Raw genomic sequence first — 13960 nt, forward strand, 5'->3', positions numbered from 1 at the left:
CAGCAACAAGTCAGATGGCAGTTTTCAAAGATCATTCCAGGTACAAGGTGAAAGATGGAGTATAGGTATTCATGTGATGATTCAGGGGAATGATGTAGCTATTGATAGCTGCAACTGACTAGATGGACCTCAAAAGCATTATGCTCAGAGAAAAAAAGTCAATCTCAAAAGGTTTCATTCTTATGATTCTAATTGCATAACATTCTTGAAAGGATGAAACTGTAGAGGTGGAGAATAGAAGAGGTTGCCAGGAGATAGGAACAGGGTGTGTAGGTATGAATACAGAGAGGTGGCAGAGGTACTGCTGTAGTGATGGAACAGTTTTGTATCTTCCATGTGGTGGTGGTCACACACATCTACACGTAAGAAACAATTCCACAGAATTACACATACACATACACATAAATGAATGCAAGTTTAAAAATGGGGAAAACTAAATAAAGTCTGTAGTCAAATTAAGAGCTATGTACCAATGCCAGTTTCCTGGTTTTGATATTATACTATAGTCATGTAAGTTCTCACCATTGGTGGAAAGTAAAAGAAGAGACTCTTTGTAGTATTTTTGCAGCTTCCTGTGAGTCTATACTTATTTCAAAACAACAAAATTTTTAAAAGGCTATTGTAATAAAACAAGCTTAGGTTAGAGTGGGATTGGTGGTGAAGAATAAGAAAGACAATATTCCCTTGGCTCAACAAGGATCAAATCTGCAAGTCTTAATGCTAATATTTTGTGATGAATCAAGCTGGTTGTTGTTAGAGTGCCTTTATTGAACACATACTAATTGAGCAACCTCCTCTATGTCCCAGGCTGTTGAAGGCACTGAGGATCATTCTGAGCAAAAGAGCAAGAGTCTGTCTTTGTGGGGCTTCTGGGCTACCAAAAGAGTCTAAAACTTGCCATACAAATTTTTGATACTCTCCTATATGAAGACTAGGCTGTGCTTCTGAGAGATCAAATGATTGATAGACTTCTGTTACCACTTGTAGGCTCCTAAATTATGTGAGCTATCTGTAATTTTGAGTCCAAAATAGCTTAGTATTCTTCATAGTATATATTTCAATTTTCATTTAAAATGTCCCTGTCTTTCCCTGTCCCTCCCATTTTACTTTCAAAATTAAATATTGAATTTTTTTGGAAAAAAAAATTTTTATATCCTGTATACCCATAATTTTTTTTTCATTTCAAGTTTTGAAATACTATAGAGCAGAAAAGTTGTTTTGAAAAATATTTTTCTCTTTATTTACATTATTCTTACTTTAAAATTATTTCCCGTTGGAGTACAAGTGACAATAGCACATACCTTTCCCAAAGCTGGTTTGGATAACAGGGGGTAGATTACTAGTGGGGTTTTAAGTGCCCCTCAGAGATTGAAGTGAAAAAAATAAACTTTATACTTTTACTTCAGGCTAGTCTAACTTCAGTTCTTATTATATAAATTTAGGAAATAGTTCAACTTGTTAACTTAGATGGCCATTTGTAGCTCTCCTGAAACAGAGTCAAATGCATCTGAGAATAACCTGCATTTGATTGTAATAATGTTACTATTACTGAATGTCTTTTGTATGTCAGTATTATCAAAATAAATATAAGAATCCACATTTTTAAAATCCAGAGTTTTAAAGATGAGGAAATTCTGACTTTCGAGAAGATTAATTTTTTCCCAGATCCACACAGTTAGTAGATGATTACCTAACATTTGAACCTAAAATAAATGTTCTTTCCAGTATACCTCACTGTCCTTTATTGTATTATTAATACAGTAAATATACTGTTTTATGAAGCCTTCAAAGTCTCTGAAAATGAATCTAGTTCTGTTGAAGTAAAAGAGCTCAATATAACCAGTATGCATTTTATATACTTATTTTCCTAGCAATTTGAAATACTGCATGTGTGATGTGCATGTGTTTGTGTGTATATGTACATATATATCTGTGTATATAAATAAGTGTGTGTATGTGTGTGTATATATATATGTATGCTTTTAGTAGAAAAACTTGAAAATTATTATCCTGTGGGCAGATTTTTCCTGAGCAATTTGCTTCTCTGACCCATTTATTACTACTTATGGAATGTATCACCTCATCCTCTTATAAAGAAAAACATCAGTTGAAAGCAAAATGGTGAGGCTTTTATTATGCTATTAATTTAGAAGGTGATGAGCAGGCACAGTTGGCATGATGTTAGAAAGAAAATAAATTGTTTGGTGCATGTTTGAGTAAAGAGAAGTTACTAAATTCCCAACTTGAGGACTAGTCGAAAACATTTGCCTCAACAGATAATGTAAATTACATGACAAAAATGAAATGTTTACTGACCTCACCAGTGCTAGTGAGATGATGGGCACAGCCAGAATTTGACTTTCTACAGCTCATACCACAGTGAGCCTGCACACCCTGTACACTCCTTGAGGAGAGGAGCCCTGTTTTATTCAACCCAGTAGTCCCATTCTCGCAGCCGTTTGGCCCTCCCATTTGTGTTACTGTGTATGTTTTTGATTTTTTTAAAAGTTTGTGTTACTGTGTATGTTTTTAATTTTTTAAAGTTTGTTTTTAAGCAATATTTTGAAGTACTTAGAAAGCAATACAATGTCCTTCTTTTTACCAGACTCTAAACATAAACAACAAAACAAATAACCAAGAAAAGTAGCCACCTTGAAATAGGGCCTTACATTTTATCAGTTTCTTAGAAGCTTGTGCATATGTAACAGAGACAAGCACATACATATTTTTCAAGCATCTGCAGTAGATCAAAGTTACTAAAATTGCTTTCTTAAAAAAAAAACTTGGAGCTTAAATTATGAGCTCTTCTTTACTATTCACTTTGAGTATTTCATTTCCAAATACAGAGAATAATTTTATTTTTCTTGAATTTATTTTAACTTCATACCTATAAATAAATCACATATATCCCTTACATTTTGGTATCACTTTGTCTTCATAGGTAAACTACAATTCACAAGTTAATAATAAAACGTATGTCACTGGAAATATTAGGCAATGACTCCTGTAACTGGATAACAATGATGTCAAAACTAAGGGAATAAAATACAATATTGAGGCTGGGAGTAAGGAATTATTCTAAATCCTGTCATCAGTTCAACTACTTACACTCCTTGAGTGTTTTACTGGTTGTTGAAAAATCAGTAAACTCAGATTCAATTGAATTTATTCCCTCAGTTTTTTTGTTTGTTTGTGTGCTTTTGTCACCACCTAAATTTACTTAATATCCTCATAAATCAAAACTTCTAGAAATTTTACAGTAATGAGAACACCAACATAATTCTGTTGGTTATAAGTCAGGAATTCTCAGGAACATTTTCATACTGGTGAATTCAATTTGTCAGTGTGTTTGTTTCAATTTTGAATAAATGATAGTAATTGATATGGAGCTCAAGAAGAATTTACATGAGAAAGGCTAACTTCTTTTGTTAAAATGAAAAAGCAAACAGCTCAATTCCACCAACAGTTATTGAAGGCCTACTGTGTGCCAGTGAGGATCATAGTATATGTACTTAAAAGCCATGACCTCCCTCACACCCTTGTGCCCTTGTGTATATATGTATGTGATCCATAGGATTCTAGTCATCAGCACCACTGAAACCTCAGATGTATAGTCAAATATTGTTCTCCCTACTTCCATTCTTCTCCCATTCAGTCACTCTTAAACACAACAACCCAGGTGAACCTAAGTCTGACTGTGTCTTTTCTTTGTTCAGAACCTTACGTGGCTTCCCACACCAGACAGAGTAAATGCCATAGTCTTCACCATACCTGTGTGTATTGTACAATCACCCCAGTCACTCACCATCGCTCTGATATCATTTCATACTGGCTTTCCCTCATGTTGCTCCAGCCATTCTGGCCATCTCACTGAGTAGGGCTTTTGCAGATACTGTTCCTACTACCTGGAATGCTCCCCAGTTATTCACATCTCTGAGTCCTCCAGTTCCATCAGAGCTTCCTTGTCATCTTAACAGCATGGAAATGCCTGACACCCTATTAAAAATTGCAGTTCGCTTCTTCCAAGACTTCCTGTTACTTTCCCCGGTTTTATTTTTTTCTTCTTATCTTTAGCACTTTTTAATATCTAATATGCTATATATTTTAATTTTTGTCCTATTTATCCTACTAAAATGTAAGCTGTATGAGGTCAGGGCTTTTCATCTTTTGTTGTTTTTGTTATTTATTTCTGTATCCCCAACATTTAGAATAGCAATTGACACATGGTAAGCAATCAATAATCCTTGAATGTATTAGGGAATGACTAACAATATTAGTACTGATAGTAAACATTTATTAATCTGTTGGTCTTTGTCATTTACTTTGCTAAGTCTACTTTAAATCCATATTGCCACTTTTTTTCTCTCAAATAAGTATGTATATTATTATCTCCATTTAGTGAAAAACAAAAAAAACTAAAGCACAAAGAGATGTTATAATTTGTCCAAAGTCACATCTCTTTTAAACCATTATTTATCTCACTGTATTATGTGGAGACATTTCTGCTGTTATGGTATTTTAACAACTCTAAGAGTCTTATGATTTCATCTTTTAACATTTTATAAGTTGAAATGTTCCTAACGCTTGAAGGCATGTCAGAGTTTAATTGGCAGAGATTTTTTTTTTCCTTTCTAAGTGGCACAGAGAATAATTAATGCTTTTATACCTTCCCAAAATACAGTATATTAAAATCTAATTGAAGCAGCACTCTTTGCTTCATCTCTGAATTCCTGCTGTTTGGCACAATGTGTAATATAAAGCAAACAGCAATAAATACATATTGAATGAATAAATATATTAGTATGTTTCTCCTCTTCCTATTTCCTATCTTCTTCAGTAGCTTTTTCTATAAACGTTCTTAGGACTTCAATGAGGACAAGGAACATGATAATGATACTCACATTTTGTTCACAGTACTACGCCTGTAATATGATAGTTGATAAAGAAATATAGATGGGATGAATTAATGTTATAATTCCTAGAAATGAGCTCTTTTGTAGGCAGATAATATAGTCCAAACTTGATACTTTAAAAAATGACTTTAAATCTTTGTCAGATAATATGGATTACACATGGGTTTTAGAGTCAACTATCTGTATTAAAATCCTGGCTTTACCACTTCTTAACTATGTGAAGTTAGGAAATTCGCTTAGCCTCTCTGTACCTCAAGAATGCATGTAGAGCATTAGCACACTTCTAGGCACATAATATATGCTCCAGAAAAGCCAGCTGTATTTCACAGTATTGTTTGCCAGTTGTTTATTGCCTACTTGTATGCTGAATACGGTACTAAGTTTTCTGGATTTTATAATTTTTTGTTGTTGTTTTTGTTCTCCTCAAGGGTCCTTACTTTAGGAGAATTAAACATGCCATAAACAGAAATTAGCTCAAAGCGAATTACTTCCTCCAGTCTCAACAGCAGCAGCTTTCTTGTGGGTCAAGTTCAGGTTCTCAGTGTTCCATCTGGGTTAGTGTGGTTAAAAGTGTGCCCGGGTTGTTTCTCGTTATGAACTTTGAACCTTTGAAAAATTACTGAATCTCTTGGTGCTTCAGTTTCACCATCTGCAAATGATGATAATTAATAGTACAGCTTTGATGTCAGAATTGAATGGGCCAGTTTCTGGAGAGTGCTCGAAGTGGTGCCAGGTCCTTGATAAGTACTCAAGAACTACACAACAGGTCCAGGCCATAGCAACACCAGTTAAAGTATATGTGAGCAGTATTGGGGACGAATTATTCCAGGTTTACTAAGAGTTTTCACATATATGTTTCTGTGATTAAATTTTGTCTAAATTTTAAACAACAGCATCATCCTAATAGAAAGGGAGAGATTTTGATAGACTTGGGCTTAGAATACTTGTCCTATCACTTGCCAGCTATATAAGCTTGGGAGAATTACTTAATTTGACTTCTTTCATCTCCAAAATGAAGTATAGCCACCCTAAGCTTATTAAGAACACTAAGTTAGAGCACATATATAAAACATACAGCACAATTCTTGGCTTGGTAGAGGCTAAATACGTAGCAGATAATTTTAATAAGGTGCCCTCAAAGTCTTATATTTTACCTTATTACCTCACATGATAAGGTCATTACAAGTTCATGTTTATTTGAACAGATAGTTTCCTTTATTTACAGTAAGGATAATATCCTATGAGAGAATCAGATAATACAATGTATCAAATTACAAAAATAAATGTAACTCTACATGACTGATAGTATATGGAATTTCACTACTTTAAGGGACCGTAAAGCTAGGTATTATAGATGGATTCTGAAAAGAATTGGAAAATTTCATGATTGGTAATATTGATGTTTCTTTTTAAAAACTAGATGTAACCAGATCTTCTGCCACCTACTGATATCCATGGAGGTCAGGCAGAATTTCTTTATTCCACCAAGAGCACTGCGCAAGTAGCCAAAAGCCACTTGCAGCATTGTTATCGTTTGGTTTACTTATTTCCTCTGTCAGGCCCTTGAGAAGAGTTCATCAATAATTGACCTTGGATTTAAATAAATACTCTGGAAAGTAGGGAGAAGGAAATGTTCTGTAGTCAGCCAAAATGTTTTATGTTGGAATGAACACAGTTCTGATGGCCAAACGTTGAAGATCACGGTACCAGCGGGATTGGTTTTTCCTGAGGCCTCTCTCCTTAATTTAAGATGGTCACTCTCTCACCGTGTCCTCACGTGGCCTGTAACCTGCGCTCATGTTTCCCTGGAATCTCTGCTCTTACAAGGATGCCAGTTCTGTATATTAGGGCCCCACCCTTAGGAACTCATTGCATCTTAATACCTCTTTAAAGGCCTATCTCCAAATATAGTTACATGTGGAATGGGGCTTCAACATATGAATTTTGGGGGAAAACAAGTCCGTTAACAAAGTTAATCCCAAATAATAAATGTTTTGTGATCAAGAATAGTAATGTTTTATTATAATCATTTTAGTTCCTTCAGTCTATTCTTAAAGCGTCGGAAGACTTGTAGAATGCTTGAAATAATTCAGGCTGCCACTTTTGAAAGCATATTATGAAAAATATGGAATATGGAACTAGAGGGCACTGATTTACTTACTACTTATGATTATGATTCACTTACCAGTTGAGCCTATGTTTTCTCATTTGTAAAGTTATGATTTCATAGTTATAATTACTCTACACAGTTTTTAATCAGAATTCAATGAATACTAGAGATAAGGAAAAACATTGCAGGATGTAAAGCACTATACAGATGTTCATTATTTTCGCTGTTTTCCATTAGTGTCCTCCACAGAGTATAATCTGTAGTAACATTCAAAATAGTATTTATTCTTTTCAAGGCAGGCTGAACAAAAGAATTAAACAGAATAAATCAAATCATTAGAATGAAATAAGCCATGGTCAATACATTTCAGGGGACAGGAGAATTAAAAATTTCTTTTGGAAATAAGGTTAATTATGAGGGGAAAATGTTAACATGGAGGGCTTTTTTGGTTACTTTTATGAAAATACTATAAGAATGACAATATAAGGAAGATTGCACAATTTTGTTTAAGTGTTTTATATAAACAATCACTCAAGCTTATTTTCTTTTACATAGTAGCCTTTCCCTGATACACAACCTCAAGCATATGAGGTACTTAAAAACACATAGTTTTATGAAACTAGGTGTATCATCAGGTAAGACTCAATAACAGTATGCACTGGAAAAGTGTCAGATCCTTCCTGGAAGTAGAGAGAGACGGACTCTTGATGGCATATGATATAGGCCGGAACTTGGCCAACGTGTGTTGCTCTGACTCTTCAGTGAATCCAGATCTTTTTTCACAGTATCTAGCAATAAGACAGATTCTTTCCTGGGCACTGGTAACAACACGTTTATCAATAGTAGTGCTTATTCTGCCAAAAGCTAGCACTGAGCAGAGCCCTTGGGAGTCTTACATGGCAATAAATGGAAGGGAAGGGGTGGGAGATCAGGGACAGCTTTTAAAATTGACTTTTATTCTGTTTAAAGACGAATGGAATGATATGACCCTGCTTGTAGACATCTCTCTGCAGCACAGATCCAAGGAAATAAGTTCTATACTGACCCTTAACATTAGTGTTCCTTTATTAAGCCAAGTCCTTGTAATGTATTTCATAACAAATTGAACTTTAAAAAATATTTTATCAGTGTTATTGCTTCACAAAAGTATATTCAATTTAAGTATGATTGTTCTGAGATAAGGTCATCTGAGGAAAGAGGAGGCTTTATATTCTCCCTGCTTATTTTCTCTTTGAATTATCTCCTTGAATTTTCTTAATGTAGAGTGAAATGCATTTATGAAATAACTTTTTCAGCCCATCAACTGTGGAGACATATAGCTGCCCCATTTGCTGTTTCCTTCTATTTATCCTTTTCCATCTCTGTGAAATTTTACAACTGGACTCTCCTTTGCTTCCTTGACCTATCCCTGATATTCATCTATCTTGGCTGAGAGCTTATTAACTCTTAGTCAGACAACAAGGCTAAAAGTTAAGGAAATAGTCTTGACAAAACACACTTTAGTATATAACCCTGTCTTGTTAAATTTGGAAAGGTTCCCTGATGGAGATGGCATCCAATCTAAGCCCTAAAGAATACATAGGAATTACCAGGTAGAAATGGGGGCAGGACCGCTGCAGCATATGCAAATACCCTGAGGCCAAAAGAACAGGGGGCAGTTGGGAAACTACTGGTAATTTTGTGTGATTTAAGAGTACAGATACAAGATGGGAAAACGTTATAAATGAGCTGGAGAAAGAAACCCATAAGGGCTCTAGGCATGAAGAAAAGGAGTCCAGCCTTTGTTTGGATGGCAGATAGAAACCATTTAAGGATTTTAACCTGGGGAGTAACGCATTCCAATTTATAACCTACGAGATGCCTCTGGCAAAAGGTAGAGGATGGTTTGAATAGGGTAATTTTAGAGAAAAATAAAGAACATTGATTTTCATTATGTGCTGCTATCGTTAAATACATTTTGGTGGGATACTGTAGTCTTTTAAAATCTGAAATCTGGATCAAATAGAACACAATGATGTATCAAATCTATGCTAAAAGACATAATTCAAACTTGGCAAGTCTAGAATCACAGCAAGCAAACATCTTGTGATACTATGTCTTTGTTCCTTGTGCGTGATTTGTGTGATTGATACAACAGGCGGGCAAATCTTAGGACCACACACATGATAATGCAGTTTTATCAGAACAAAAATGATTACAGATCTCTTCTCTTCCCTGAGCGTTATATGCTAGATAAAATATCTAACTAAAGGAAGGTGCATTTATTTAGAAAACATTCTTTAGTACCTATATAATTCTCAAGAAGAGAAGGAAGACAATTAAAAATGGAGCCTCTATTTTAAAATTAATTTTTACTCTATTTCAAAAACTTCTTGAATAAGTAAATTTGACCATGAGATTATTTAACTAATACAGTTAAGTGCTATGAATCTTCATTTTTACATGATCAAACTAACGGACAAAGAAGAACTCAAAATGCTTTATTTGAAACAAAAACTATAGCTCATTATCAGTGAAAAGATTTAGAGTCCCCATTAAAAATTTAAGCTATTCAAAAAGTTCCCTTCAAAAGTACAAATGAGAGATGGCATTACTTAAACTCAAGGAGTCAGAGAAATACTTGGAGATAGCTTTTAACTATCACCTTACTACTCCACTGAGTAGTATGAAATCAAAGATAATTTCCCATCAGCTGGAAAAATCTGCACAAAAAAATGGGCTTATATCCCAGCAATGACTCTACTGACATATACTTTGTAAAGGCTAATGCTTAATATTAATAAAAAATATATTATTTAAATATTAATGTTAATAGATAATATTTAATTTTCAAATTATGAAATTTTCTTAATTTTTATGTTTCCTTTTTGGAACATTCTGTTAATTTTATATGCAAACTATATATTAGAATCATTTATGCTGTTTATAATTTTAAGAAATCAGTTCACCTTATATTTTAAAATATGGTGCTAAATTTTATATTTGAATTGCGTTAAATGCTTAGTGTCAATGATTTTATTTTATAAATCCTGAGTTTTTATTTTATCTGTCTCAATAGATATTGAAATACCAATATTCGCATTTTTCTCTGGTGTTGAGCTTTTATTAGGAAGAATGTTAAAAGGCCACTGTTTTCATTCACTGATGATAGGGGGCTGAACGTAGATAGTGGTGATTGGAGAGAGAGAAAAATTTTAACAATGAGACAGAATCAACCAGACTTGGCAATTTGGGAATATGGTGTATATAGAAAAAGAAGGGGAAAAAGAGGATACTTTGTCTTCTTATGTAAACGTAAATGTATTTATGAATATTGCATTCACATAGAAAAAGGAAGAAGAGGGGAAGAGGAAACAGAGGAAAAAGCAAGAAGACAATATAGCAAATAGCATCACTTCAGAAAAATGCCACAATTTCAATGATTAAATGAATGTTCAAAAAACTCATACCCTTCCCCTTGCTGTCTATATCCTGTTTCATATACACCAAACACACTGTGATGGATTTGGCATCTCTTCTGGGGCAGCGGAGTCTGGTTGATGACATGGTAAAGCAGACTGTGAATGATAGACAAAAGGAGGCTCATCACGGGACTCCCTGCATTTCCTCCAACCCGAGCTACTTGGAATCTGAGTAGAGCCAGTGCCCCTAGAGGTATTGCCAGTAAGTTAGGTCAAGAGTAGTCTCTGATCTTACAGTGTAGGTCTGCGGCGGATGTGATGTGGAGGCCTGGTGAACTCTTGCATTCCCAGGGTGGGAATATAAATATACTTTCCCAGAGAGAGGATTCTCTGCAGTGACTTGTTATAGTATTGTTGGGACATTCCTTTGGATACATTGTAGATTTAATAACCTGTTAATATCTGGTCAAGCAACTCAACCACTTTTATTTGGAACTTGGAATACATTGGGAAAAATGCCACTAAAAAAAATCTAGTTAGGAAATAATTTATGAACACATTAATTGGAAATAACTTATACTTTACATTAGTAAGTGTTAAGTTTGAAAGTTTTCATAGGATGGGTCAGTTCTAAGAGCATCAGAGTAAATCACCAAGCTACTCTAATTTGTATTAAGGAGATTATACTCAGAATAGTTCTTTATTTTTGAGCTTGTGAGCACTTCAGTTTCTATTTTTGGGGGGGGGGGGCTCTCCCCTGTATGCTGCATCTGCAGAGATTCACATTATACTTAATGTGGAAAGAATACTGTATACAGCTCTCTCTCTTTCTATACCAAGTTTGAAAATCCTAAGGAGAGGGTTTTAAGTTTTAGTCACCTAATTGTCATAAGGCCTGAAGAATTAAGAAGCTTACTGAAGAGTTGAATTGTGCTGTAACTTTGTTTCCTGTGATTGGAGTTGAGAAGAACCACAAACAAACCTACTTAGCATTACTCAGTGGCTGTCTTGTTACTCAAGTAACACTGGTATTTTAGTATTGGCTTATTTTTCCCATGTTGGCTACTTGAATTGTCAGATGAAAACGGCTTCTGAAGTATTAGGACATCTTTTGGTCCTACTCTGAACAAGCAATGGAGGTGTTTTCTTTTGAATTTTATTTCAGAAATCTCTACCACAGGACCTCTTGGCATGGGAAGCACCACCACCAGTACGACCCTTCGGACCACAACTTGGAGCCCAGGCAGGAGTACCACCCCATCAGTGGCAGGAAGAAGAAACCGGAGTACCAGCACCCCATCTCCAGCCATCGAGGTGCTTGACGACATTACCACACACCTTCCGTCAGCATCATCCCAGATCCCAGCTCTGGAAGAGAGCTGTGAGGCTGTGGAGGCTCGAGAAATCATGTGGTTTAAGACCCGTCAAGGACAGATGGCAAAGCAGCCATGCCCCGCAGGAACCATAGGTAAGTCTCTCCTACAGAGCTGAGCTAAAGGTGTACTGTTACGTTAGCTTGCTTTTATAGCATTTTTTGTTTTCCTTTCTTTTCTCCTTTCTTTCTTTTCTTTCTTTCTTGTATTTTGTTGTTGTTGTTGTTGTTGCAGTGTATTTTGGTTACTTTACATTTGATTAAATTCTGAACTGAATATTAAGTAATGCATTTTCAGAGTTTGAGAAAGCAATCTGAAGAAGTCACAGGTAAGAATTTGGTGGGAATACCTGTGAGATCCATACTGGTCACCCATAGTGTCAGGTCTCTGAGTCGAGTTACAGTGAAGCTGTGAATGTCCCAGAAACTCCCGAGAGCCAGCTCTTCTGTGCAACAGCCCAGAGTGAATCACTGGATTGGTGGGAGCTAGTTCTCGTGTTTGTCACCGATTGTCAAATGTTTATTGCAGAAAATTAGGTCAAGAACTTCTGTATTAGAAGATGATTATTGAAGCTATCCAACATTTAACAAAAGAGAAGATTTGACTATCTGTTTCTTTCCAAGCCATCATAGCTGTTCTTTATTAGTCAAAGGCTCTTGACGTTGTCAGGGATGGTGCTGGTGGGAGCCAACCTCCACTTACACACCATCCACTAGAGAGAACAGTCCTGCACTGTTTTCTCTAGGGGATAGTCAAGAACTAGATAGCTCTTCCCCCACCCCACCCTTTTTTTTTTTTAAATTGATGTGATTCATAATATCCCCAAAGGGATAAATCCCCATATTACTATTTACTATTTTAAGCCAGAAATAGTTTGATTTCTTATTGTTACCTGTACTGATCTTCATAAAACTGATACTTGATACCCTGCATAAAATTTACATTATTCCATAAAATGTGTAAATGAAATAAATGCACATAGATGTCACTGTACTAGCATTGTTAGGGACTGTGTCTTCGGGAATAATTGATTTGGTTACTTCAACAGGTTTGTCGTAGCGGGGAGGGTATAGCTCAGTGGTAGAGCACACACCTAACATGCACAAGGTCCAGAGTTCAATCCTCAGTACCTCCATCCAATAAATATATAAATATAATTCCCTTCTCCCCCTCCAAAAAAAAAATAAATTTTTTTTACAAACCAGTTGTCTTAAAAAAGTTCCAATATGGATATGTCCTTCTGAATGCCATGGTCTGCGAAGTGGTGGGAAGACCAGAAGATATGTTGATTTTTATAAAAGTGCATTTTGTTTTTCAGCAAAGTGTTTAAAAATATTCTGAAATTTTCCTTCCCTTTATGAAGGGGTGCAGTGTTTAGTTCTAAAGTTTTCTGTGGTATTGAAATTAGAAAACAGTTGAAACTTCTCTCTTAGCACTGTCCCCTTAGTTCTGGACCTCAGCATCCTCATCTCTGAAAGAGAAATGGTAACAGCCCCCCTTCTTCAGCTGTTCATTGTGAAGGTTAGTGAAATACTTTATTTGAAGACAGTTTGCAAACTACGAAGTGCTACAAAGTATTATTGTCCCATGAATATTAGGAAAGAAATTTGAAGGAAACCTTCTGAGGCCCTCCTTCCCAGGTGACTGGGCATACACTGCTGTCTTATTTTTACCCTTTCTCTGTCCCCTCTGCTGTGCCCCTGTTCAGGCCCACACAGTGTCTTCTCACTTGAATTATTACAATAGCTTCCACACAACCTCTGCATCACTCCCTAAAATCCATCTTCCATGCTGCTGCCACAGTTCTCTTTCTAAAACCGAAATCAGCCCATTGGTCTCCTCTGCTTAATGGTCATCGTTGATTCTCCAGCACCAACAGATGACAGACAAGGGCGTTTATGATCTGGCTCTGGTGGCCTTTCCAACTACATTAAATACAACTCCCCTACCCAGCAGACCTCAGTTCAAAACACTTGAAGATTCCCAAAGACAGCAAACTGATTCCTTTAAGACACAGCTGCTACCTTTACTCTGAAAACTCAAGCGGTAAGCCCCATGGAGGCAGGTACCACATCCATCTGATTAATGAAATTATTCCCTGTACCTGGTGTAGTTGCCAGCAAGTGCTTGAAAAATATATTTGTGGGGGAGGTGGTTATAGCC

General features: G+C 35.8%; 1 protein-coding gene across 14 annotated transcripts in view; it reads left to right on the forward strand.

Annotated features, from left to right (window-relative positions):
* The window catches only part of ADGRL3 (adhesion G protein-coupled receptor L3), an 826419-nt gene that overhangs the window by 573340 nt on the left and 239119 nt on the right, over positions 1 to 13960 (forward strand). For 8 of the 14 annotated variants that reach the window (XM_064484967.1, XM_064484927.1, XM_064484928.1 and 5 more), the window contains exon 9: positions 11590 to 11892. In XM_064484967.1, the coding sequence (XP_064341037.1) occupies positions 11590 to 11892 (303 nt within the window). The remainder of the gene's footprint in view (positions 1 to 11589; positions 11893 to 13960) is intronic. The other 6 variants (XM_064484960.1, XM_064484933.1, XM_064484939.1 and 3 more) reach the window with 1 other exon arrangement.

Source organism: Camelus dromedarius, chromosome 1, assembly GCF_036321535.1.
Source record: "Camelus dromedarius isolate mCamDro1 chromosome 1, mCamDro1.pat, whole genome shotgun sequence".
NCBI lineage: Eukaryota > Metazoa > Chordata > Mammalia > Artiodactyla > Camelidae > Camelus > Camelus dromedarius.